Here is a 26,921-nt window from a genome sequence, read left to right on the forward strand (position 1 = left end):
AGCAGCAGCAGCAGCAGCAGCATTAGAAATAGGAACAGAATGCCTACGCTAAGAAGAGCTTATCACTACAGATATCTTTTCTCATCGTAAGATCATAAACTCTGAATTCCACCTTCGTAACTTACCCTTGAAGGAAAAAAGAAAAGAAAAAGGACGAAAGCAGCAACAACAAGCAAAGAATAAAATGGGTTGTGCAGCTCAAACACGCAGTTCCACGGCGGCGCTGCCGTCCAGAGGTCACAAACCAAATCGTCCAACAGGAGATAGGCGTGTAACGGTACAAGTCTAGATCCCATACATTTCCCACTGTCAACATGAGCGGTCTACGAGTAAGCCAGAGAGAGGCCGCTTGTCTTCGTTGCAACCGCTGCTGCACCGTCCTTCACCACGAGATCCTACAGCGGGTGGTAAGGCACGTAGCCCAGCGACGACTTGACGCTGCTCACGATGTCGCTACACCTAATCAGAAGGCTCAGCATTTGGTTGGCGAAGTCTCCGTTCGGGTTGCCTCTTTCCTCCACCTCGCCTCCGTGCTGCCTGTAGTTATGCGGCGGCAGGTCGCTGGATTGCGCGGCCACCGGGCCGCGGGCTTCGTCCCTATTGAGACTGCCACGATGTGGCGGGGGCGGCGCAAGTGCCCGATCGGACACACGAAGCGAGGGTGGTGGCGGAATTGAGACGGATGAAAAGGATGAAAGGGGAGGAGGTGATGGAAGGTAAGGGTTGTGTATCAGCCGAGAAGGGTATGATTGAGACTGTGCGGATGATGGTGGTGGCGGTGGCGGAGGAGAAAGGAAAGTAACGGACTTGGGAGTCTTACTGATGACGGTCGCTACTGGAGGAAGAGAGGTTGAGGGTGCATCTGCATTGCTACGGCCATTGCCGGCAACCACCACAGGTGGCTCCGCCTTGCCGTCGACGTTGTCCAACATGAATTTTACGCGGGGAGCCTCTCTGCTGCCCGTGGCGCCGCCGCCCGCGCCAGCCTCGTCGCTGGATTTCTTCAGAATAGATTTGAGCTGACCGGCAGGCGGCAGAGCGAAAGAAACGCTGCCGCCGCTTGCCCCGCTTCCAGGCCTGACGAATTGGGGGCCTTCGGACCTCTGCCCGGCGGCGTCGGAGGCTGGCTCCGGCACCAGCGGCGCGTCGGCGTCGCGGAGGTAGTAGTGGACCTTCACCTGGCCGAACATCTCGTTGCTCCTGGCGTGGTTGAGCGCGGCCTCGGCATCGGGCTTGAACTTGTACACCACCTTGCAAGTGTTGGATTTCCAGTAGACGCGGAATCCGGAGAGTTCTAGCGGCCCGAACCGGGCGAACTTGGCCTTCAGGGAAGCCACAGATGGCAGGGTCGTCCGTGGTGGGAACTTCATCACGAGGGTGGTGGGCGAGGGTGCCCGCGGCGGCGGCGGCAAGGGTTCTTGCTTCTTGACCGGCTCTGCCGCCTTGTTGTTAGGTTTCGCCGGCCCCACGGACACTGATGCCGCTGCGCTCGGCTGCTGCTGCTGTTGCTGCAACTGCGCATCGGGTACCTTTGGGATGATGGTTACCTTCTTCTCACCTGCCAAAGCCTTGAGCTTCTCCATCTTCTTCTGCTTCTTTGCGCTCATCTCTTCTTGTCGATCAGATGGGGTTCGTTTGCGTCCAGCCACGGTGGGATCATCAGGCCTGAAACTGGCTCTCGGCTGTTTCGGGATGGAGGGCGACGCTCTCTCATCCTTGGCGGCCTTCGACGGAGCAACCTCAGCAAGTGCTGCAATGGGCTCATGCGGCGGCCGAGCAGCTAATGATTTGCCGGCTTGGACGTCCGGCGCTTCAGCCTCGCTGGCCGGCGGAAGGGCCAAGCTTTTCTGATAGACCAGAGACCGGAACCTGAGGAAGACATGGAGCGCGACCCACGGGGCGTCGCGGTCCATTCCATAGAAAGGATCCAGCGCTAGCTCTTGCAAGTCACTCACCAGCTCGGGCAGCTGCAGAGTACGGGAACTCAAGTCGATCTGGGGAAGAAGAATAGCAGAAGCATAGGGCTCCACGGCGCGTGCAACCCCATCTCCCCTTCTCAGCGACTCCCCTTCGACGCTAACGGGCTTCCCTGCTGATCTCCCATGAGGATCCTCGACCTTGGTGGACACAGGCAGTCCAATCCCACCGCTCCGTTCCTTTTTCTTCTTCTTCTTCTTTGTCACGTCGGCAGCAGTGCCGTCAGGTCCCACGGAGCTACCACCATCCTCACGCGGGCGCTTCTTTACCTTCTTCATGATTCCACCAGTAACCTTGGCATCCTTGGACTTCCATCCTTCTGCAGGTCGAGCCAACAGTCCCGCCCTATACCCGTCCTTAACCTCGGCAAGTACATGAGCAGCGGCGACAGCGGGGTCTACCTTTCCGAATTCAATCTCACCCAGCTGCGATGCTGCTTGTCGAGGACTAACAACAATGGGAGCGTCCACGGCCACCGGCAAGGTTTTCTGCTCCGGTACCGGTCTATCCCCGCCGGTATCTTGAGAGACTTGCGGCGGAAGCTTGTCATCGGCGGAAGCAACGACAGTAGGGGCTCTCTTCTGAAGCACGTAGTCACCGAGGTTGGAGCCGCCCGCCGCCGAAGCCGGAGCGTACGAGGCGTCCTGGAAGACGAGGGTGGGCTGGACGTGAGGGGCATAATGGGCGGAGATCGGCTGCTGCGGGGGCAAGAGGTTGTAATAGCTGCGGAAGGGGTGGGCGGGGGAGGGGAAATCGGGAAGGGAAGGCTTGGGAGGGCCGACGCGGGTGCTCGGCGTCTCCTGTTCGTCCCTCCGTTTCAGGACGTACTTGTTCTTCTTCGCAGATGGTGGGAGCTTGGCCGCTTTGGGCGCAAGCTGCTTATTAGCATTGGAGGAGATCTTTTTGTGGCGCAGCGGCTCGGCAACCACCAGTGGACCGCTCAGAGGAGTCGCTGGGAAACAATAACATTTAAAAAATTAATAATAATTAGATCAATTTGACTATTAAAAAATAATTATTAATTAATATAAATAAAAATTGTAGAGAGTTTTAACCGATACAAACAAGAATGGAGATTTTTACTGCTAGAGAAAAAGGAAGGTAAAGTTTGATGCAGACCCACGTGGGGCCACCTCGATAGATATTCCCCCTCTCGGCGGGGGGTGGGAGGACGGGACCATCAGACGGTGTCATCCCATCCAATGCCCATTATTACACTTTGACCTGATTTATAGCGTGTGGTGGGCGGTACACGGAAGGTGTCCACGGAAAGCTGGCGGTGTCTTCCAAGTGCTGGGGATAAGATGTCACATGCCATCGAGCATGGCAATATGACAACGGTACCGAGAATATATAATGGCTGATGGGGTGTCCGGATAAGGGATTTTTTCTGGCCAAAGGGTAGCTGAAGTCAACACAAAGAAACGATCCCCGCGTATCAGACTGGTACTTTTAACAAACAGCAGGCGGGCAAGGCATAGGAGACCAGTCGCGCCTACCCTCTCGGTGCACCCTTCAGAAGTCATACAGGTAGAATGCAAGACGAGCCCTCCAAAAGACACCCCATCTTAGCGTGTTACTTATCTCTTCCTCAAACACATTTTGGTAATGAACTTTCAAGTTGCTCTCTCTGCCTTCAATCAAAATTTATTTTTACCATCCTAAATCGTGCCAACGTCCTAACAATAAATCAGATGTCCACTACAAATTCTAACTTCTGGGCATGACATAAAAAAAACACCAAAAATTCTTCTGTTTAATGTCCTCCTCGTTTTGTATAAGGATATCAAAGTCAAATCATTTCTTTGGATATTTAATACAATTGCCCAGTGGTGATCACCAGCAGTACTAATTACAATTCCACAAAACCCTGGGATCGGAACATGGGGATTGCCACAATGAGTATCCTCGAATCAACCTTTCCATCACTTAAAACTTCACAATCAAGTGGCTTCACTTGCTACATCCAAACACTCGAGATATAAAGCTACATATCCATGCTCAAGCCAGCCATATCCAGTAAAAGAATACTTCGCAAGATCTATAACTTCCCAAAGCCAGGACTCCATGTGAATTCGGAATACGAGGGACAACAATAGTGCATGCTGTTAAAATGGCAACTCTGCAGCTCTTTTTTTAAGTATAATGATGTGACAGCATAAACACAACATCCAGATTTGCAAGGAAAAATGGACATATTTCCGAGGGACTAAAACAATGATGTGGTTGACAATAGATATAATAAATTTCAACTCAATGGTCAATGGACAATCCAAAAGGAATTTTCAAAAGGTTCATACATGAAAACCCAGAGTTGTAAGGCTACACAACCAAGCATAACCTTTCCTGACAGGAGTCTTTGTCGCTTCATCCTCTATTACCCCAGTCCTCTCCATCAGTTCATTCTTCCGCACTTCTTGTGTCGTAAAGAATGGACACGACCCACTCATCAGAAAACCAATTTGAAAAGAGAAATTCTTTCGCAATTCTTATTTGATAACAAAGCCTTACATCAGAAAACCAATTTAAAAGCAAACGGGTGCTCAAAAATACGAGAAAACCTAGGTTTTTTTAATCACGAGCTGGTATATGGAACAAGTGCAAAATATGCATAAATCATAACTCGGATAAAAGATGTAGAACAAAGAAACTCCCAACCATGAAAGAGTGATGAAGTGGGAGGTCTATCTGTGCCTTGCCAATTTAAAAGACTTGTGCTGGTGGGGTGACCACCACACGGACTTAAACACTTGACATGATCACCTTGAAATGCCTATACCACAATTATATCTGAATCCAAAAGAGTAGTTGGGACTTCAGCATCAGTAAATCCTAAGGACGTTATTAATTTAAGAAAGATTATCAAAATGGCATGCCAGACATTGAAGGAGCAAGGATTTCAAGAATAGAGAACCAAATGACTTGATGTGATTTTGATTACCAACTCAAACATCGATGTTATCAGCAATCAGTTCGCACAATTACTTTGAAATCAATTTTGGTGCTCAAACATCATTTCATTCTAATGTTTCACACTGCAATGATTGCCAGACATTGAAGCAAGAGCCTACTGAATAACAAAATGTGGTTTCAAACTGGAACTCTATATATTTGTTGTTATCAACAATCAGTTTAAATCAAATGAGTGTTTCTAAATCTTTTTTCTATTGTTCAAACCTTGTCTGCATACTAAGGTTAGAAAATCAAATTATTTAGTTTATCCTAACATATAGAAAGCCAAATCACAATGAGAGCATGATAATGAAAAAAAATTGAGGCCATGTCAAGAATTCCCGGCACATCTATTGTATTCCAAAACAAACTGTTAGTGATGAAACACATGCTAAGCAACCACACACTTGACCTGATTCTTCGGTCAATGATGAAGATTACCAGTGTCATGCAGTTATCCAATTTGAAATATAGATAATATCTCAGTGACAACATAAAAACACAGAAACATAAAGGCATGCAATAGTTAATACCTCGGGGAGCAAATCTTTCAGGCTGATCTGACAACGACCCAGTATGTGAAGATGGCCGTACTGGCTCTACCCCAAATGCTTGTGCATAGGTCTCATCAAACTCCTCAAACACTGCTCTCCGGTATGCAAACATCATCGCAATGTTTTTAATCTGATCTATACTAGCTTGGTCACCTGCCAGAGGATCCAAGGCTGTCTGAAGCACAAAGGCGAGCGCCTTCTCAGGTGAAAACTTGTCCCTCGTGCTGTTGATTTGCTTTGATGAGTAAACACCCCCTGGCTCAAACCCTGGAACATCCACATAGAAGTATCCTGGGACACGGGCAGGCCTGATGTTGACTGTGTTCCGGCAGTAGCAAGTCACAGCAAGAGCCTCTCTCCGGCTAGTTTCGTCAGCTGCCTCTTCGACAGCCTTGACAAAAGGCCGCAAGGTGGTCTGCTTGGACTTCTCGGCATAGTGAGGATCAAAAGGGATGAGCTCCGCAGGATCAAACCAACCGTAGCTGCTATCCCCAAAGAAGGCGACCAAAACATGGCCCTCTCCCTTTGTCCGTCGAACTGACGGCGACGCAAACGCTTCGCTGAAGATGTGGCCAGGCCACCATGGGTGTGATTTTACCTTCCCCCACACCATGTCACCCAGTTCGAACCCATTCGTCCAGTTCCCCACTGTCCCGTGCGGAATCCTAACCCCATCTGAAACCTCAGCCTCATCCGAAAGCCCGTCCTCGTCGAAATCCCTCCCTTCCTCCTGATCAGCGACAAGGATCTCAGCTCCGGCATCAGCGGCAGCAGAAACGCCTTCCCCGACATCAGATTCGAGAACCCTAGCTTCACTCATCGCGGCCTCGGCATCTACCGGGGCATCCTTTCGAGGTCCAGACAGATCCGCTACGCCTCGCTCCAAAACCGTACCACCGACCTCGCTTTTTAGCTCCACGGGATCGAGCTCCATCGAAACCCTAGATTCATCAGAACCATGGCCGACCTCGTCGGCAGCTGCCTTGTCGCCAGCCATTGTCCCTTCTTCCGGGTTTCCCATCCCAAAGGAGGGATCAGCGGAGCTACGGCCGATGTCGCGCTCGTTCATGACAGAGATCATGGCCAGATCGGAGCAGAGAAAATCGAAGCCCTGCAAAATGAGCGACAGGAAGCGGCACAGACGAACCCTAGGGGTCCAAGATCGAAGAGCACGCCATATAGCGAGGTAGAAAACTGCAGGGATCGATCGCCAGGAAGAGGGCGAGAAGCAACCCTAGAACAAGAGGGGGAGAGAGAGTCGGAATGCGAGTCGGATGAGGCGCCTCCCGTGAAGCCAGGGGTTGTGTACGGGAAATGTAATGGAAGCCTCCATCAGACGGCTACAAGAAAGCCCTGCGAGGCCATCCAACGGTCGTGGATTCTCCAGGTGGGGCGTATGGAGGCTCTTCACCGGCATTCCCGGGTATGGACACCGTTAACACGTGAGAGTCCTCACTCCACCTGACCAAAAATTTATGAGGATTTAATATAACGGTGATTTTTCGAAAAAAAAGGTAATTCTTTTTTTTTTTCACAATATATTTTTTATTTTTCGAAAAAAGGTAATTCTTCTTTTTCTCTTTATAATATTTTTTAGTATTACTAAAAAAATTATAACTCAGTATAAAGACACCATAATATTTTTTTTAAGAATTATAAGTATATTTATAATATTTTTCTTAAAAAATATATGTAATATATATAAATGTTGTTTCAGTCTGTTTTATTCTATTATAATGTTTTATAATAGAGTTATAGTGTTTTTGAAAATGTGTCAAAAACACTATAACTCATATCGAAGTCAAATTATTTAAATGTTTATTTTCTTAAACTAAAAATATTTTTTTTAAAATAAAATATTTTTATTTAAAAAATATTCATATAATTTAAAGTTTTTTCAGTATTTTTGACATATTTTAAGAAACATTATAAAGAAGAGACAATGGATTGTAAAAATATTAGAAAAAAATTATAGACATTGCTTATTTATTCTTATTAAAAAATATTAGAAAAACATATATGATTCATTAGAATCAATCTAAAGAAACTCATTTATAGTTTTTTTTTACTATGCTACAATGTTTTTCTGAAAATATTATAATGTAATAGAAACTACTGTAATTGGGGATAAAAAAAAGTGGATAGGTGATTAAATGTCAAATCAATGATATATTCGAAATTAGAGAAAAAAAGGGGACAGTAATAGGAAAATCTAAAAAAGAGGTTATCTTTTGAGAAAAACATTAAAAGAGAGATTTTTTTCTAATAAATTATCTTTAATATTTTTATTTTAAAAAATTATTTGGTGATATAAAAATAAAATAAAATAAATAATATAAGTTTTCATTACATACATGAATATTTTTTATCTTTTTTTATTTATGTGTGAAAATATTTAGTTCATCTTTTTTTCATCTCATACATGAATATTCTTAACTTTTTTTTTTTATTCATATAAGGATAAATCTTTTCTTTACTTTTCATTATTCAAATTTTATCCATATCTTTCTATCTCTTTATCTTATATGTGAATCTTTCTAATATTTTTTTATATTTATGTTTTAGAAAGACTTAATTCATCTTTCTTCATCTTATACATATGAATATTTTTAATATTAAAATTTAAATTTATAGTTAACTTAATTCTTAGTATATATAAACTTTGATCAAAATAATATAGCAAGTAATTATTCTTTAAAAGATTTACTAATAAATAAGTCTCTAAGAGAAAAAGAGATCTCCTAAGTGGTATCCACAAATTTAAATTTAATATTAATACTTGAAATTTTTATCAACTAAATTAGCAACACATATTGTTACTTTAGACTTTTATTGCCTGATGTTGAAGCTTGTCATAATTCTAGTGTCAAAGATTCAATAGGTGGCCCTATCAATTACAGTGGAATCTGACCTAACCAAATCCATCCAAATTTTAAATGAGTAGAATCAAAGACTCAAAAAGAGGAGAATGGATTAAAACTAATAGTCTAAAGAACTATATAGAGAGATATTTTTATACTGAGGTAATCCGAAACATTAGCGTGTCAATTGTCCCAATTAACGTTTTGGATTAGTAAACATTATTATAGATTGCGGGACCCACCGGGAGAGGTGGCGATCGGCCGCAGGATCTCGAACCGACGGCCGAGATCACTGGTCGCCTCCTACCTTTTTACTCCCGTCCGTCAACTAAGAACCTTAGAAAAGGAAGGAGGGCGTGTTAATGTTTACGCGACATCGTTTTCCGTTTTTGTCCTCTCTCTCTCTCTCTCTCTCGCTCGCTCTCATCGTCCCCTTTCTTTTCCTCCCTTTTCGTCGCCTTCCGGCTCTCTGCTCTCCTTTTTCCTCTCCTCCGCCTCCTCTGGTCTCCTCTGCTTGGATCGATACGATGCCGTGGGATATACGGTATGATCTATAGCCCCTTTCATTGGGTCCGAGGTATCGTATTTGGGAATCTTGAAGTCTTTTTGCTTGATCGGAGGTCGGCTTTCTCAGATCCGGTTCCTTGGTCGGTTCTTTTGGTTGATCAGATGGGATTCTTTCTATTTCTTGGGTTTCGATCGATATCGTAGTGCGTCTAGGATGAGGTGATTGGATTTGGAGGTCGGGACGATTTGGAAGCGGCTGTTCCGGTTGGGATTGTTAGAGAAGTGTTTTTGGGGGTAGGATTTGAGTGGAGACTTGTCTTTAATCTTTCAGCGGGATTTTGGGAGATTTGATGCTATTTTGGGCGTTTCTTTGCCTCCTGGCTTGGGATGTGTGATCGCCGGGGGGGGGTCCTCTGCGCGTGTTGTGGAGGATCCCGTTGCAGGAAGCAACGTACAATTAGGGCTGTGATCTGTTTTCTCGTCCTATATTTTCTTGCTTTGGTATTAGTTGGTGGTTGTTTTGACCTGAGGCCGGGGATTACCCCCTGGTTAGGAGGAGAATAGGTTAAAGGTTGTCTTTCTACATTGGACGAGTTCGTTTGAGGCATTCGGGCAATATGTTCTCTTCGGGCACCGAATTTTTGCAAGAGGTAGCTGGTGTTTCCGGGTCTGCGCTGGTGCCCACACGATTCGTATGGCCTTACGGCGGGAGGAGGGTCTTTCTAACTGGCTCTTTTACAAGGTCGGTTTTGAGTTCTTTCCTTTTTACATCTGTTAATCACCTTTATGCTGTTATTTTATTTTTAGTAGTTAATCACCTTTTTTATTTACAAGGTATAAATCATTGTCTGTTTATGATTTTAGATTACAAGTCTAGATTACGTTGTTGTGATAGAAATAAAATCTAGATTATGTTGTATTGAAGCAAATTGAAAGTTTATCCAAACAAGGAGTCTGGTATGTTATCTATACTCAGAATCAGCTATCAGATTACTGTTTTCATATAATTGGCCTTTATTTTGTTTTGCCATTGATTAATTAAGTAAAAAAAAGATGAACATACATATGCCACTCAAACATGTCATTGCTTAGACAAATGATATGTTGATTAAATTACCATTCCATCAATTCAATAGAACTATTTGACCCCACATCCAAAATAACTCACAAACAGCCATCGTTTCGAATTTGCAAGTGATCCTTAATATTTCTGTGACCAATTTGTTCATATATCAGTGATGCTTTAGGGGGTAAAAAAATAAAAAGCAACGTATGTCCTGAGGGTGGTTGATATATGGTTGGTGTGGGAAATTGATATCAGGTGAAATGCAGACTCAGCTCATGATACTCCTGTTTCTCCATCTAAGCATGTCATATGATATAGTTATTTGGTGTTTGTGGTTCATTTAGTTTACTGCATGCCTATAACTTTAGCTTACAAGTTCGTAACTGCATGCATCAGGTGGTCCGAACACTTACCTATGTCTCCTGTGGAGGGTTGTCCTACAGTGTTTCAGGCTATTTGCAGTCTAACACCAGGGTTACATCAGGTACATTCTGGGTCTATTCCTGTTCTCATTGAATGCTGCTTTTAAAATTTGCTTTTACAATGGACTCCACTTTTTGCATGACATGCCTTAGTCTGATCTCTTCTAGCCATCAGTCCTAGGTTCTTTTTGGATGTTTATTTGGTAATCAATTTGCTCATAGTTTTTTTTTTTTTTTACTCGTGTATCATCTGGAACAAGTGGGGCAGTCAGGAGCCACACATTTAATCATGGGCTTTTATATGCATGAACTCTTAGCAGACCCTTTCTACTTTATATGAAATGATCCATGACATAAGTTATTGTTTTGATATTTACAATTTGTCATGTTACATGCAGTACAAGTTTTTTGTTGATGGTGAGTGGAGGCACGACGAATGCCAACCTTTTGTCACAGGAAGCGATGGGATAGTTAACACTATCTACTTGACTAGGGAGCCTAATCCGGTGCCTGCACTATCAAGCCCTGGAACTCCTAATAGCAGAATGAGCATGGATATAGACCATGAAGCTTTTCAGCATGTGGTAAGTGTTGTTAACAAGTTTTATTGCATACAATATTATACATGAAGACTAATAAAAAAAGCAGCATCATAGAATTTCACTGGAAGTTTTTGTTAGACATGATGTAGCAGCTGTATGAAATTAAAACTTGCTTTTTTACTTAAATTTATGATGAACTGAGGACAAAGAACAAATAGTTTCATATGGTTGTGCTACAAGTTTTGTTAGGTAAGTTATACCAGTTGTATTAAGATAAACAATCAATCTCCTTATGATGAACTAACTAGTTAATATCAATTATATAATGGCATTGTCATACTCACTGTTATATCTTTAGGTTCAAAAGAACGTGTGATGTCCTTATGTTGGTCTTAGGCCAGCATTGGTGGTACCATGCTAAGCTGGTTTGCTTGACGAGCATGTGCTTGGTCACATGCCGAGGTACATTAGTGAAGTCAACAGGATCTTGTTTGGTGTCTTATGTCATACTATGTTGTGCATCTTTGACTGTCTTGTGCTTAGCATGCATGACATAGGGAGATGCACTTTTAAACCATACTTGCAACTGACATCATCAAAGTGAAGGAAACTGTGGACGATCCGTGTCTCTTCTTACTGTACTCGTGTTTCTTTGTTTTTTAATGTAATGCCAGATAGCTTTTACCATGCAATCTGATGTTTTACATGCTTTCCTTTTTACCTTAAAAATGAAACAATCTTGTGCAGATAATCACACTAAGAGCATGTGTAACCACACAAACAACAGGACTTGATGTCCTAACCTATTGAGTGTGCACACAATGCCTTAACCACTATGTCTTTTTCTCAGATACAAAAGTTTACTGTCCCCTTATGTTTACACAACCATACATACCTGATGTTGACAACAAGACTTGAACCTTCGACCCCTTAAGACTTAACTAGGCATACAATGAGGTTCTGAACCAGTCTTTAAAATGATCTTAAAACCTAGTTCGACATCGACTATTACCCAATTCCTCTTTCACATTATAGTTCAGAGTATTAAGTCAAAGTTAAATGTTCTGAAAGTATCAAAGTATATCAAGGATGATAATCTTGTTGGATTACAAAAGTGTTGCACAATTTCTGCGAACATTTTCATAACCAAAGTAACTTCTTAAACATTTATTTTTAGCAAATAAAAGATTTGTTATTTGTCTCGAAAATCTCTATGCTACTGAACTGTAATTTCACCTCAATGATTGATTGACTATGTGCTGTTTTCATGTAACTCTGTTTAGTCATTAGGTGCTTGGTCATTTTCTTTTGTTTAAGGTCTCTTTTTTGCAGTAGCAATGTCATCTTCTTATCTTCAATTTTTTGTGTTGTAGATTTTGTCAAAAATCATGATAGTTTTCTGTACAGGTAAGATGTAACAATAAAATCGTCCTATAAGTGGGCAAAACAGTTGGTGGTTGCAACATACCTCCATGGTTCCCAGCACCATGCTGAATTTCCTAGTCGCAGAATTATGACTCGGTTGTGGCCAAGTGCATCTTTGATGTACAGCCTTTGAGCACACTTTGGAAACATTCCCTATTTACTGATGGGATCTTGCAAATTTTAACTAACGTAAAGGGGGAAAGAACAAGATTGTTTTTGGTAAATTAAGTTCAATTCGTTAACTCTGTAGTATTAGCAAGGATGTGAACATCTTTTCTAGAGCAAGATGACAAATTATATGAACTCACCTATATCTTCCAAATTTGTTGAGGATCAGTTCTAGTTTTTTGGCTTTGGGTATCTTTTATGTTCAAGTTTGCAACTAATTTAGAGACCAAAACTGCTCCTATATTGATTAAGGGAAAAACATATGATGATTGCTCAAGCTAACAGGATAACTTTATCTACACCTATCTGCTATGACTTCTGTGTTATCTGATGTTTATATGAACTGTCAGTTTGTTTTTCTCAAGTTTATAGTAATTATTTTGTAATGAACTCTTGCCAACACATTTTCTTGTCTTTGTAATGTCTGATAATAATTATACATTGTTAGCCTTGTATTTATCAAAATTAGTCTGGGTGATCTTCTCCAAACCTTACGTTGGTGGGAGTTTCATGCATTGAGCTACCTTTTTTTTGTCAAAAGGAATCTAGATAGCAATGTAACACATTTTATGCTTAATTTTCCACTCTTCAACGTCAACTATGTTTTTCTGACTTAATTATGAAAGGCACATCAATTAGGAAGATCTTTTTCTAATCAAGAAATATCGAGTGCAATATGCCAACATTCTTCTAGAATATGTATATTTTTCATACAAGCTGACTGCTGCATCTAATTGTCATCAATTAATTGTTTTGGTCTTTTAATAGCCCAAAGTTATTTGTTGCACCAAAGCAGGTGGCAGTGTCAGATGGTACCATGCAGGACACTGCTCTTAGGATATCAGAGGCTGATATAAAGATATCTCGTCATCATATTTCTACATTCTTGTCTGCACATACCGCTTATGATTTGCTTCCTAACTCGGGAAAGGTACAAATGCTTAATCTTTTATAATAGCGTGGACATTGTTATGCATAATATATAATTCTGGTGAAGTTTCCATTCATTTGTGTGTTAAATTTCAGGTCATTGCTCTTGATGTTAATTTGCCTGTGAAGCAGGCTTTTCATATCCTTTATGAACAGGTACTTCCTTTAATGTTGAGATGTCATTTCTATTTTTGAAATTCAACAAACAATCTGAGGACTCAATTTCACATATTATCTTTTGATCATTTTGGATATGCAATTAATCAGGCAGGACTAACTCAGTTCAGTGTTGTCAAGAGCTGTGTCTGCCGTACCGAAGCGTACCGCCCGTATCGGGCGGTATGTACCGGTCCGACAGGTACTTGGTACGCGGACCACCCGGTACCGCTACAGTGCTACACTGTAGCATGCTACGGTATAAAAATAATATAAAATTATCGGTACACCAGGGTGTACCGCTCGGTATGCCCTGGTGTACCGCCCGATACACCGGTACCATACCGTACCGAGCCCGGGTCGAAACTCCGGTACGGTACGGTATGGCGGACCTTGACTCAAGAGTGCTAACTGCTAAAATGTGCCAAGGTTTCAAAATGTTCCAAGGCTTGGCACTTTCCCTAGCGAAGCGAGACTAGGCTCACACGAGCGAGTCGCTCACATCATTTCATATTCATATTCATAAAATATAGTTAAGGATAAAAATAATTATTAAAAATAAAAATTAGATAACATACGAGTTTCACGTCATTTCATATTCGTAATATTACTGTTAAAACGTTGAAATTGCATATGTTTAACCGCTAAAATAAAGCTGCTACCCATAGTTACCATGATTTAAGATCCTAAGACTACCATGACAATCCAAAGGACAAACAGTAACAGTCCAATAATTCAACACTCAAGAGCGAGGCTATACTAGTGGAGTCTGACCAAGTTCAAAGATGATGACGGAGAATGGAGAATGCACTTTTGTGGTGGTGCCCCTCGATTGGCTGTCTAGTTGAGTTCAAATGTATCTGAATCCAACATTGTCTCATTGAATGCTCGGTATTTCCTCCGTGTATTGGTTGATACCAACCCTATATTGAGCATACCAGATGGTACAAGACCTATACCACCTCGTATAGATGCAGTACCGGGTGTACCACCCGGTTGACATCGGTCCATGTACTGGTAACCTATTGAACCAATAAATGCTATCTATACCAGGACATACCATACCATGTGTAGTGTGCCTTTTCACATATCATCATCTTTCCAAATTATGGTAGTCTGGGAAAAAAAATTATATGCTTAACTGTGTATCTTTGATTCTGCAGAACCTTTGTGATTTCCATTGCAGTTCTTTTACCACTGAAAAACAGAAACATTATCCTGTTAATTCTTTCAATTACTTCTGTATTAGTCAAGAATTATTTTTCTCAAGAATTATTTTTTCCTGAAGTTTCTGAAATAAAGTGATTTTCAGGGAATTCCTGTGGCTCCACTATGGGACTCTATTAGCGGTCGATTTGTCGGAGTCCTCAGTGCATTGGATTTCATTTTAATTCTGCAGGAGGTGTGTAAATGATGTATCATTCACCTACTCATAGCATATTCCATTCATTATTTGAATATAGTTTGAATGATCATTATGATTAAAGTTAGCTATGGATCTTTAATTGTATAGTACATTCTAAACATGATCTGATTTTGTATGAATAATATTATGTATCTAATAATTAAATACCTGGCTAGAGTATTATTGTTTCCATAAGCTATTGTTAATAAAAAAAGATTAAGGGTAATCCTTTTAATAAAAAAATATTCTTTAAATGTGAATCCTAACAGCTAAACTAACTTATGGAGTATGAAAGAATAAAATAAGCAACCACTGTGAAAAGGTATTCTTTGTCATTTCCAATTTTAGATAGGCTGTGGTGGGCCATAGGGGCCTTACCTCTTGAACTCTTCACTTCCTCATCCTCTTCCTAAGCCTTCAAGCTTATAGGAGACTATTGATGGCAATGGGAAATATTCTGCCTGCTCTAAGAACACTTGTAGGTGATAAGTGCAGAATGCTGTCAAAATCATGGTTAATTATTGTTCTGATGATGTAGATTGAGGGAATAACAGTGGTGATAATGGTGGTTGGCTGGTTGGGCCAAGATCTTTTTTTTTCCTGTGAAAATGCTTGTCTGCAGATGGTTATTGACTGATCCATTTGTTCACTTTTTATTTTTTTTAAAATGCCACTTTCGTCTGACATTTAAAGAATATGCAATTTTGCGTTTATATCCACTAAATTGTACTATATTTTCTTTAACTAGTCGAAAGCTTACAAATATATGCTCTTCAAGGGAATGGTATTTAGTTTTTCTTTTCCCTTTTGTCTTGTCTCTCTTGGCATATGTATGTTTTATCATAGACAATAAACCTTTGGTCATCTGCAGCTCGGGAATCGTGGCTCGAATCTAACAGAGGAAGAACTCGAGATACACACAATATCTGCTTGGAAAGAGGGAAAGCATCAAACGTATGGTCAGTTAGATGAGCATGGGAGACCACTTCGAAGGCGCATAGTGCATGTAAGCTCCTATTTAGCACTGCCCCTCAAGATCGAGACTTCAGTTTCTTATCTGCATGTTGACAATTTTATTAAGTCCCTACTGGCTTGGTCTTGTTTCTCCAGCAAAATAATGCGCTGTTTTTGAAATATTTATAACTCTTTTTCCTTGTAAGTTTAACTGTTACCCTTAATGTTGTATTTTATATATTGAAATACCAGATCAGTTTCACCCTGAATGTTATTCCTTATCTAGGCTGGTCCTTATGATTCCTTGAAGGATGTTGCTCTAAAGATTCTGCATAATAAAGTATCTACTGTTCCAATTATCCGTTCATCAGCTCAAGATGGTTCATTTCCGCAATTGTTGCATCTTGCTTCTCTTTCAGAAATTTTAAGATGTAAGTCATTCTTCTTTGTGGTGTTTGGCTATGCACAATCATAATTTCCATTTGACAGTCTTACTATGGATTTTTGTATAATCTTTTGTTTTGGTTATCAATCTCATGCCTAACAGTTCCACTTTCTGTGCTTTCAGGTATTTGCAGACACTTCAAACACTCTTCAAGTTCTTTACCTATTTTACTACAACCAATTTGCAAATTTCCTTTGGGTACTTGGCTACCAAGAATTGGGGATCAAAGTGGCCGTCCGATAACCATGTTAAGAGCAAATGCATCACTCAGCTTAGCCCTTTCTTTGTTGGTTCAAGGTGGACTCTTGCCATGGTGCTATTTTGTAAAAGTTGTGAAATCTGCTCTTTTTGCTCAAGCTCTGTTTAATATATGGTTTTTAAGTGATGTCTCATACTATTCTTATGTGTTTGGTTGTTTAAAAGTAGAAATTTTGGTTGCTGTGGTTTCTTATATTTTTCTTAAATGTTGAAGGTTTAATCATTCTTGGAAACTAGCTTATACCGAGCAGTTGATTACATGGGTGTTTGGCTAGAAATCTAGCTTATAGTCATACAAGTTTATATTTAGGTTTGTGCATGCGTATTGACACATGAAAGGGAAAAAAGAGAGTTTGACTGTCACATGTCAGAACCATGCTTCATGTTACCCCTTATATGTAGTGTGATAGATGGACAGTTCAAAAGATTAATAATTCTATTGATATATGATGCGAGGATGCATGACTTCTAGCATCAAGTTGAATCTATCCATAGGGCGAATAACATAAGTGAAATTTATGATACCAATTTGGTCGACGTCATGGTCAAATTATATATGTTTTATGTGGTTATACATGGACTATGAATCACTACTGTGAAGCTCTACTTTAGGAGGAAAGATTATGAGAAAACCTCTTAGTTTGTGGTTGACTTTTGTGATACTTAAGGCAACAGCAGGGACCATGTAGAGTCATAGACTAGAGTGGCAAACACATATAGTTTGTGCATGCTAGGTTAGTTGGTTAATAAGGTGACACTGGGAGAGAGTTTATCTTTCACAGAATGGACATGAATTAAGAGATCAACCCTTCAAATTTTATTTCTACAAGTCCTGTGCTGAGAAGGGCAAAATAGTTACAATGACAGTTGTGTGACATGCAGATTTACTGAGTTTTTTTTGCTGGAGGTTAGGAACTAACTGAGCATTATTTGCTTTGGATGCCAAAGTAGTCAATGTTTTTTTAGAGGTCTTTGTCCGCTCATGTGTTATAATTTCTAGCTGCTTAGGGTAACTAAAAAATCATGCTAGTTTGGTCTTCCTCTAGTGCTTTACATGCTAATAAGCTGGGAGCACATTCAAGTTGTCCACGGTGCTAGGGCTAGATCAATTGAGCTGATAAAAATTGATCTTGATGATTGGGCCACATATATTTTGTTTGATTTTTATAATGTGGTTTCATCTTCTTCAATATTTAACAGACACAAAGGCATACAATTATGATATATGCTTGGTGTTACTGCTTCTCAATATGTGAAGATATTATATTTTATCATCTAGGTTATTAACGTTCTTTTTCTCTTCCTTCTATTCAACCTTCAATTAAAATTGTGTCTCGGTAGACATCAATTTGTTTTATACTTTGTATTCACATCATGTGCATACCGAAATCTTATGAGTTTAAAATCGGTTTCCTACAGCTGAAGTTAGTGCAATACCAATAGTTGATGAAAATGACTCTTTGGTGGATACATATTCCAGAAGGTATGCTGGATTGCCAGTTTTGTATTTTCAGAATTAATGCTTTATTTTGGGTGGACTTTATGTAGTTTGTCATACTTCTATCTACAGTGACATAACAGCATTAGCTAAAGACACAGTTTATGCAAAGATGCATCTTGATGAAATGAGTATTCATCAGGTAAGTTGTCTAGAACTCCATTCTTTTTTATTAAAAGAATTACACACAAAGATTATGTTTTTTTTCCTAATTTCAAAGAGAGAGAGAGAGAGAGAGTTTGCAAACATGCTAAATCTGATAACCATGCAGATGGCAATCCACACTCGTGCTTGTTGGTTGCATTTGGCTACATACAGTTCTAGTTAATTGATTTGAATAACAGTGTAATTTAAGTGAGGCTTCTCCTTAAGACAACTGGAGAACATTGTTAGTAGGTTGGTACACTCATGGGTATAACAAGTTTGAAGAAATTGTTTTCATCATCTTTGGTTCTTTTGTTTGAACAATGTGATATGGGTGAAAATCATTTTTTCATCCATATCTCATATCGGTCAGCTAATTGCACTGTGGAAATCATTTTTTGAGAGAAAAGACTTGGATTGGATGTCTTCAGTTGATCTGTTGGTTCCAGCCTTTTCCCCAAGGATTCACAGGTGGGTCGAAAGCGCTGGGGTTTCAGACTGGGGAAGATGAGCCCCATAAAAATGTTGAAGCAGAAAAAAGACACTAGAGAACTTTGGTTGAACAAGTCCACGCTAGTTTGGTTTAAATCGCATGTTTTTCTTGCTTTTGTTTTTAATACGGCAATTCTCTGGACAGTTTGTTTGTTTTCTATTTTGTACATATTGAGCTGATTGAATGAATGTTACTGGTTCTTCTTTTATGCCAAAATCAGGCACTGCAACTAGGGCAAGATGCAAATTCTCCATATGGGATTTTTAATGGTCAGAGATGCCAGATGTGTCTCCCTTCTGATCCTTTACAGAAAGTCATTGAGAGACTGGCAAATCCTGGTAAATTTTCTTCATTAGTAATGCTAGTTCTAATTTGTTTCCCAGCCTCACCATCTACGATGACAGGGGTGCGGCGTGTCATCATTGTTGAGGCTGGGAGCAAGCGTGTGGAAGGAATAATTTCACTTGGTGATGTATTCAGGTTCCTGCTTGGTTAGCCATGGAACCGTCTTAACTGCTTTATGAGCATTTCAGGCTGCTGTGGAAACGTCGGTTTTTGACCGAAGATTACTGTCAGCCTATCATTTTCTTTTTTTCCTCCTGTGATTGATTAATTTGATAGGGCCCTCCTGTGGTTAGAAGGCTGCGAGGGGTCTGTAAATGTTTAGGATATCAAGTTTTATTCACCTTTTTTTTTCTTTCTTTCTTTCTTTCTTTCCTTTACAAAGCCCCTTGGCCTCCATTGACTTCATTGATGTCATTGGATTGAATTTCTGCACAGGAATGCCACTTACAAGTGGCCACGAAGTGGAATCGAATGATGCCTGTCAAATCTCATCGTTTTAGTCGCCATCTTATGAATCAATCATTGGATTGTTTCCTTGTTTCGAGAATTTAATGGCTTCTACCGTTTGCTCTCTTGCTTTAATCTTCTACACTTTTTGTACGATGTGATGTGTGAAAAAAGAATTTAAGTTCGTCAACTCTTTCTTTGATTTTAGCAGCAATGTTTGATGGTCTGTTTCTGTTGTTGGGTGAATAAAAAGCCGTAACTGGCGCCTCGTCGTCGATGTGATGGTCTGTTGCAATAGAATCATAAAGAAACTGGCTCCTCGTCGCGAGCATTTACTTTGCATCAAATCCACTGGCCTCAAAGATCGACAAGATAGCCGAATCAGCGACTACATTCAAGCTAAGGCAATCGATTACCTGAAGTGGCTCATTCAAGGTACATTAGGGTTTCCGTTTCTTACCCAACAAGCTTTGATTCCAGGAACGAGGGGATCCAATGGAGCCTGTCGGGCCTGCAGCAAAACGAATCAAGAAAGGGAAACGTAGCGACGGACAAGCGCTACAAACAGAGAAGATGGAGTCGGCAGAAGGGAGGAGCGACCTTGAGGCGATTGAGGGGAGGAGGAAGAGCAAGTTGGTGCAAAAACCGGCTCCATTGACGACGATCTTATTCTTCGACCGCAGTCTTGGGAACCCCAAATCGCCATCGCCCGCGCTCCCCCTCCCCCCACCCCCGCCTCTTCTCTGTTTCTCGTGCTCGTTCGAAGCCGCGCTTTTGGGAATTCGAAGTACGCGTGCGTCATCATTCTTTAGAATCTTCTGGAATTAATAAATCAATTTACTTTTTCTAATATTTTTTAAAGGTTTATTTCTTCTTGATTGATTTTTGATACACGTCATCAAACTACTAGATTGGATGTGTGTATATATACACATAAATACTAAAAAAATAAGTATATCATATTTTTATATTTCTTGAATTCTAATGTATTTTTTGATAAATTTCTCAAAATAATCACTTTTTTTATACCTTTTTCAATTAGCATCTCCTTATTTATTTATTTTATGTCCATCCTTATTTTCTAAAAGATTAAATTACTTTGATCTTCAACTTGTCGATCATCGTCTTCTCCTTTGCCTCTACGATAGTAATTGTCTTACTATATTCGTGCTCGGCAAAGAGATTGTCAGGTGACGAGGCTCTTTCCTTTTTGTTACTTTTATGCTCGAGAATGAGGTTACCACCGATGACTATAAAAAGACAACCAATAATACCGAGGTAATACTATGGTTGCTTCAACTTTTAATTACTATTGATTGCCAATTAGAGCTTTTGCTCGATGGGTTTTGAGCACTTAAAAGGTGCACTATCCAACCTCTAGCGAGGACGATCGAACCTCTTGTAACTTCTTTGATACTTAAGAAAAGCTCGCAAGTATTAAATTAAACTATAAGATCGTAATCGATTAGATCAATCGTATCACGATGGGGCTCTCACGTTGGGACGACGATAGTAATAAGTAATGATGACGATGACAAAAAAGAGAAAGAGAGATGATGATTTTATTTTTTAAGAAAATAGGATGTGTTGAAATAAATGAACAAGAAAACATTAATAAAAACAGTAAATAATAATATTTTTTAATTAATTTTTTTTTCTATGGATATATGAATGGAATTAAAGATATTCGATTTATGCCTTCGTTACTTATCTTAAAAAAATAAATGAAAAATATTAAAGGGAAATAAAGGGAAAGATATTCGATTGCGAACACTGTAAGGGTAGATAAGTAAAAGCGGAATGATGGAAACAGAAAACATGTCTTATCCATATATGTTGGTGGCTACCGACACGTTGATGCAATCAAATGGCCGTGGGAGTCTCGACGGCGCCAATCCCCACCATAATTCTCCGCCATCGTCTCTGCGTTCCTCTCTCTCCTTCCGCCTCGTCTCCGGCGAGCCTCCCCTTTCTCCGCCCTCAAAGTAGGCAACGCTCTCCGGTCTCGATGTCGCGCGCTGGCGATTCCTCCTCTTCCTCCTCCTCCGCCTGTTGTCCACCTACCGGTCAGTGCATCCGAATATTCCCCCTCGCCTTCATAATTCCTTCTTTTTCTCCCGTTCGATTCGATGCGTATCTCAGAATGCTATCTTTGGAAGGAATGCTGCGTTGTTTCTCGGACGACTGGGCTCCAGTCGTCGCTGTGATTGCTATAATTATCAGAAAGGACCAATTTTTTAGATTGTTCTTACAGTAGATCATTAAATGGGATATAAGATATAGGGATTGGATCAAACCCGAGGTGAGATGGGGGCAAGCTAAAAAGGTTTTCCTTGTTTGGCATACTGTGTCAACCTAAAAATGTTATATAACTATCGCTTCATATCCGAGTGGAGCCAAAAACACTCGTATATTTGTTGTTTAAGATTACCCTCATGTCTCCTTTATCCAAATTTATGTAGACTGCTTCCTGACATAATTATCCACCCCATTGTTGAAACAGGAATATTAGTCTTAATTTCTGATTATTCGAACTATTGTTTTTTGAATTGTATATTAATAATTTATGACATGTTATCCATTGATGTTAAATAAGGAGCTTAGTTTTGCATATTTAACCTAATAGAATGTTTCATATATGATTGATGTTATTTGGCTAAATATATTTGTCTTTCTGATGGCAGGAATACTAAATGATGGTGGACTAAAAATAACATCTCCTGGTGTAATTGGACAAAATGATTTATTAATTGTGGGACCCGGTGTTCTTGGTCGCATCGTGGCTGAGAAGTGGCATAAGGTTGGCTGAATTACTTGAAGAGATTACTTAAAACTCTTATCATTTGTTGATGTCATTCCGAGATCGATATTCCCAGCATATGTACCGAAACAGTTTTGTTTGTGCCACTGTGGTCTGCTTGACATAGTCTTGGATTAAAGATACTGCTGAATAAGACTACTTTTTTCCCCTCAGAATGACAAAATGACATTTATCTGTCCAAAATAATTTTGTTCACTCAGAGATCCCCAAGGGGGGTCCAACCTAAGAATTTGAATCTATATATGAGAGCAGCAGTGAAGATATACTATGATGCTTTCAACAAGTAATTTATGAATTAGCTTAGTGTTGGTTGTGTGCTTGTAAAGTCCTTCAACAGTTGATCCCAAGCCCAGAATGTTGTATTGTCAATTAGGTAACTCAGAGCCATTATTAATCTTTGTAGGAACATATATGAGCATTGATCTTTACCAAGTAATCGTAGCTCTGTTCAGAGCTTGATATGATAGGAGAGAGTACATGTGCTCATCACCATAAACTCATAACTAAGATTTGTTTTCATGTTGTTTTATCCTAATGGATGGATAGGAATCACAGACTTGTCTTAGAATTAAACTTGACTAGAGATAAATAACATTTTCTACACTCAAACTGAGAGAGAAGGTTATTGTGCTTTCTCAATGGGAAGATCATTATGCCAGTCTGCCGACAGTATACTTTCTTTTAGGATATTTAAGCAATCTGGATGTCCACTTTTGAAATTCAATTGTTACTTACATATGTCATCTCTAACTTCCTATATATTTGGATATCTATATTATTCTTTTCCTTTTTGCAGATGCAACGTCTTCATTGGTATAAAATATCAAAATGTTTCTCATAATGCTCTATTGTTGCAAATTTTCAGAACCTTCAAGTGCTATGACAATCTGGTTTGGAATGTTATTATATTATTCATTTCATCATTGACTAGGAACATCCAGCTTGTCAGATTTTTGGATTCACGATGACCACAGATCATCATGATGAATTGATCAAGCTTGGGATCATTCCTTCTTTGAAGAAATCAGAGCCTACTAACAAATTTCCTTATGTTATATTCTGCGCGCCTCCAACTCGGACCCCAGATTACCCTGGTGATGTCAGGTAAAGATCATACTCTGGTTTTATGATCTGAAACCTTTTTCACAAATAAAGCATGCATAAGTTTGTTTTATTTACGAAGTCTTTTTTCTTTGTAGTCAGAAGCATGTCTTGGTATATAATATCTCCCTAGAAATTTCAGCAAACGTTCTTTATATTTTCTAATGAAGGTGATGCAAGGTTATGCTGGCTTTTCTGATATCGAACATTGAATTTTATCTAGGAATTAATGTCGCACATTTCTCGTTCATTTAAGGTTCTGAAAAACATGTTAAGGCATTCTAATCACCCACTGGTTTTCTTAGCATTATTCTAGAAGTTTATCAATTTGCATGAACTTAAGATTTGATACCATGTAGGAAATGGACACTCTTGGTTTGAATCCTTGTGTCCTTTAGCTCAAGTTATGTTGACCATGTAGCACAGCAGCATGTCACAATGCATTTGATACTGAAAGCAAACTGTGGATAATACGACAAAATTATTATAATGCTACTTGTACATGCCCATAATATCACTAGAAACTCTTCTATGACATATACAAAGGTCATGAGGTCTCCAGCTGATCAAACACCCAAGCGCAGGACAGACAGGTTACGGCAGTCTCTAGAACTAGTCATGGTGATAGTGATTGTAGAGAATTTGTGTGTCCTGTATGAAGATCCGTACTAATATGAATTATCTTAACCATCAACCTAGTGAGAAAGCATCTCATACATAATGTTCTCAGATGTTGTCTGTGTTCAAGCATTCAATTCTGGACAAGCATGACCGGCACATATCCTACACCTACCTAGATTTGTACATCGGTTTTATTTGAAGTCACAAACTTGATTGAAACTGCATTTTGGGAGTGACACTGCTACAATTTTAAAGAGCAGAGATGATCCTTAAAATTTTGAATTATCCTGCAATGAGTTTTCACATAAGGAATTTCGCTGCAATTGGGACTTATGGTGTTTCACAGGATGACACTTTACATCCTAGTTTGACATGGGATGCTTCCTTTTTCACTGCTGAATTGGTATTACTTGGATGGGCCCATGTTCTTACTTACCTTAGGGGATGCTCTAAATTCTTTGGTTTATGTTAATTTTCTCTTTTTTTACCATTATGTTTTTTGTGCATATTTTTTAAGTGAGAATTAAGTTGTGGGGTTATGAAAAACATTTCCTTTGTTCTACTTATCAGAGAAAATTCTGGACATGGATAACATGTTTGACTTCTGACCACATGCAGATTAGCAGCATCAAACTGGAGTGGTGAAGGTTCTTTCCTGTTTACATCAAGTTCTGCCGTATATGATTGCAGCGATAACGGTTTTTGTAATGAGGTATCGGATCACAAGCTTAAGATATTTCTCTGTAGCAACATATTTGTTTTCTACTTCCTGAACTCCAAAAAACTGTCTTCTCTTTACTGTGTTTCATCTGAACTCCAAATTTCCTTGAACATACTAGGCAGTAAATATAAGTTTGCTATTAGAATGTTTCTGTTAGATCATTGGTAAGAATTACTTCATTATTCCCTGATATAAGCAAATAGCAGAAGTTCATATCAATGTAATCGAATAATATATGTCATGCTCCACATATAGCCTGAACGAACTTTATGCAACTTATAATATGCTTTTGCCTTATCGTGTAGGACTCTGCTGTGGTGCCTGTTGGTAGAAGTCCGCGGACTGATGTCCTTCTAAAAGCAGAAAAGGAAGCTCTCGACATTGGGGGGTGTGTTGTAAGGCTAGCAGGGCTATATATATCCTTCATGCAATTCTGCAGATTTTCTTTTAATTTATGTTTGTATTAGTCAGGAAACTAGGATTTTGTGCAGGATGAATCTGACTCCACTTTTATCAGTTTTTGTGACTACCTATCATTGGATATTCTACCATAATGTTATCATCTTAACTATTTATACAAAGAAGATAGAGGTGCTCATGTCTATTGGTTGGATAAAGGAACGGTTGATGCTCTTCCGGATCATGTACTAAACCTTATCCATTATGAGGTTATAACCTTTACCCTTTTTAAATTTGTTCTATGGTTCCACTTTGTGACTGTTGTTCACTCGATTTTGGTCCTTCTCCAATGTAGGGTCAGTTATTTATGATTTTGAATAATATTATGAAATTTATTCATATCATCGACGAGGAAGTATTTTACAGAAAGCTTGTCCTTTTTCTTTGACTGCACTTCATCAATACAGATATCTAAGTTGCTTGATTACGTGTGGAACCTATTTTGCATGCATCCACTGTATTCTACCTTGATGAGGTAGTATAGCATCTCAATTTGCAAGTGACGGTACAAGAGAATTGTTACTAAGTGAGACAAGGTGTGAAAATTTTATTTTAACTGTTAATTCAAAAGCATCTATTAAGGTCTGATTTATTCATTAGTTTTTTTGGCATTGGCTAATATGATCCCATGTAAGGTTAGCCCTGAATTTTTTTTTAGCAAGCAGAAGGATTTCTTTGTTCCCTTGTTTTTTGATTTTTTAGCAAAGTGTAGATCTCCACATCTAATGCTGTGGATGGTGATCTTATTTAGGAGCATAACTTGGCCAACTGATGACTGTTTCTTAATATTAATGACTCAAGACGAACAGTATACTATGCAGGATGCTGCTTCCCTTTCAATCGCAATCATGAAAAAGAAGCTTCGAGGTCGAGTCTTCCTCGGTTGTGACAATCATCCTTTATCGAGGTCGCCTTACGAGGAGTTTCTTGTTCATCTGTTTAAATTAAATTATCTGGACGCAACTACATCTGTTGCTCGATCGATGATTTTTTTCTAGCTTATCCAGAGTGTCTATGGTGCAGGCAGGAAATTATGGATCATGTGAACCGAAGTGGAAAGTTCAGCAAGAAGTTCTTGGGATTTACAGGCAAGTTTCTAGATTCCTGGATCATTGCCTTCTGAAACATAAAACACCCTTTGTTCATGTGAAAACCTTGTAATTAGTTTGTTTTTCCAGGAACCAATGGTCCATTGGGGAAGAGGATGAATAACTCAAAAACTCGTGCCGAGATTGGGTGGGAACCAAAATTCACAAGCTTTCCCCAATTTCTGAATTTGCTATGATCTTCACCCCTTTTTCTTGCCATTTTTCAGTTTTTTTTTTATTCTTTCAGATGATTTCGATCTGTTGTGTAAAAAGAAAGCAATTTAATTTCCCCTTCTCTTAAATGGGTAGATGAGTGTTCTTCCTGTTGTCAATACCCAGTAAGAAGCCTGTTACTGATGGTCATACTTGTGGATTTCTGTGTGCACATTGATCAATAAGTTGCTCTCCTGTCTTAGGACTTGATTCTGTGCTTCACTGTTGGTGTTACTTCCTGTGTGAAGGATACTTTGGTGGTGGAAGGTGTAACACCTCCAATTTAGTAAGAGAACTTATGTTGATCCATAAGAATTTGGTAATTGTCCTACTATTAATTTGAACTTG

General features: G+C 39.8%; 3 protein-coding genes across 6 annotated transcripts; 2 read left to right on the top strand and 1 right to left on the bottom strand.

The window, feature by feature from the left end:
- Positions 1-59: 59 nt before the first annotated feature.
- On the bottom strand, positions 60-6,795 carry LOC103993662 (PWWP domain-containing protein 1). The gene is made up of 2 exons (XM_009413813.3): positions 5,463-6,795; positions 60-2,929 (listed from the first exon to the last, which is right to left on the bottom strand). The coding sequence occupies exons 1-2, from the start codon at positions 6,562-6,564 to the stop codon at positions 396-398; spliced, it is 3,636 nt and encodes a 1,211-aa protein (XP_009412088.2). The 5' UTR covers positions 6,565-6,795; the 3' UTR covers positions 60-395.
- Positions 6,796-8,708: 1,913 nt separating this feature from the next.
- Positions 8,709-19,649, top strand: LOC103993661 (sucrose nonfermenting 4-like protein). The gene is made up of 13 exons (XM_009413812.3): positions 8,709-9,593; positions 10,314-10,401; positions 10,738-10,923; positions 13,271-13,405; positions 13,501-13,560; positions 14,873-14,962; positions 15,837-15,971; positions 16,206-16,350; positions 16,488-16,661; positions 18,042-18,105; positions 18,193-18,262; positions 18,978-19,095; positions 19,162-19,649. The coding sequence occupies exons 1-13, from the start codon at positions 9,469-9,471 to the stop codon at positions 19,251-19,253; spliced, it is 1,482 nt and encodes a 493-aa protein (XP_009412087.2). The 5' UTR covers positions 8,709-9,468; the 3' UTR covers positions 19,254-19,649.
- A 1,741-nt stretch (positions 19,650-21,390) lies between these two features.
- LOC135618810 (uncharacterized) lies at positions 21,391-26,795 on the top strand. 4 transcript variants are annotated; one of them, XM_065120070.1, is made up of 9 exons: positions 21,391-21,615; positions 22,234-22,349; positions 23,302-23,474; positions 24,711-24,804; positions 25,119-25,229; positions 25,392-25,481; positions 26,082-26,179; positions 26,296-26,360; positions 26,438-26,795. In XM_065120070.1, exons 1-9 carry the CDS (start codon positions 21,417-21,419, stop codon positions 26,482-26,484), a joined length of 993 nt encoding a protein of 330 aa, XP_064976142.1. In that variant the 5' UTR covers positions 21,391-21,416; the 3' UTR covers positions 26,485-26,795. The 4 variants fall into 4 exon arrangements, 3 of the variants coding, with proteins under 3 accessions (XP_064976142.1, XP_064976140.1, XP_064976141.1); XR_010489174.1 differs by lacking the exon at positions 26,438-26,795 and adding an exon at positions 25,680-25,808 and having other exon boundaries at positions 21,392-21,615; positions 26,094-26,179; positions 26,296-26,314; XM_065120068.1 differs by having other exon boundaries at positions 21,392-21,615; positions 26,451-26,795.
- The last annotated feature ends 126 nt before the right edge of the window (positions 26,796-26,921 follow it).

The sequence above is a fragment of the Musa acuminata genome, chromosome BXJ2-8 (assembly GCF_036884655.1).
Source record: "Musa acuminata AAA Group cultivar baxijiao chromosome BXJ2-8, Cavendish_Baxijiao_AAA, whole genome shotgun sequence".
Classification (NCBI taxonomy): Eukaryota; Viridiplantae; Streptophyta; class Magnoliopsida; order Zingiberales; family Musaceae; genus Musa; species Musa acuminata.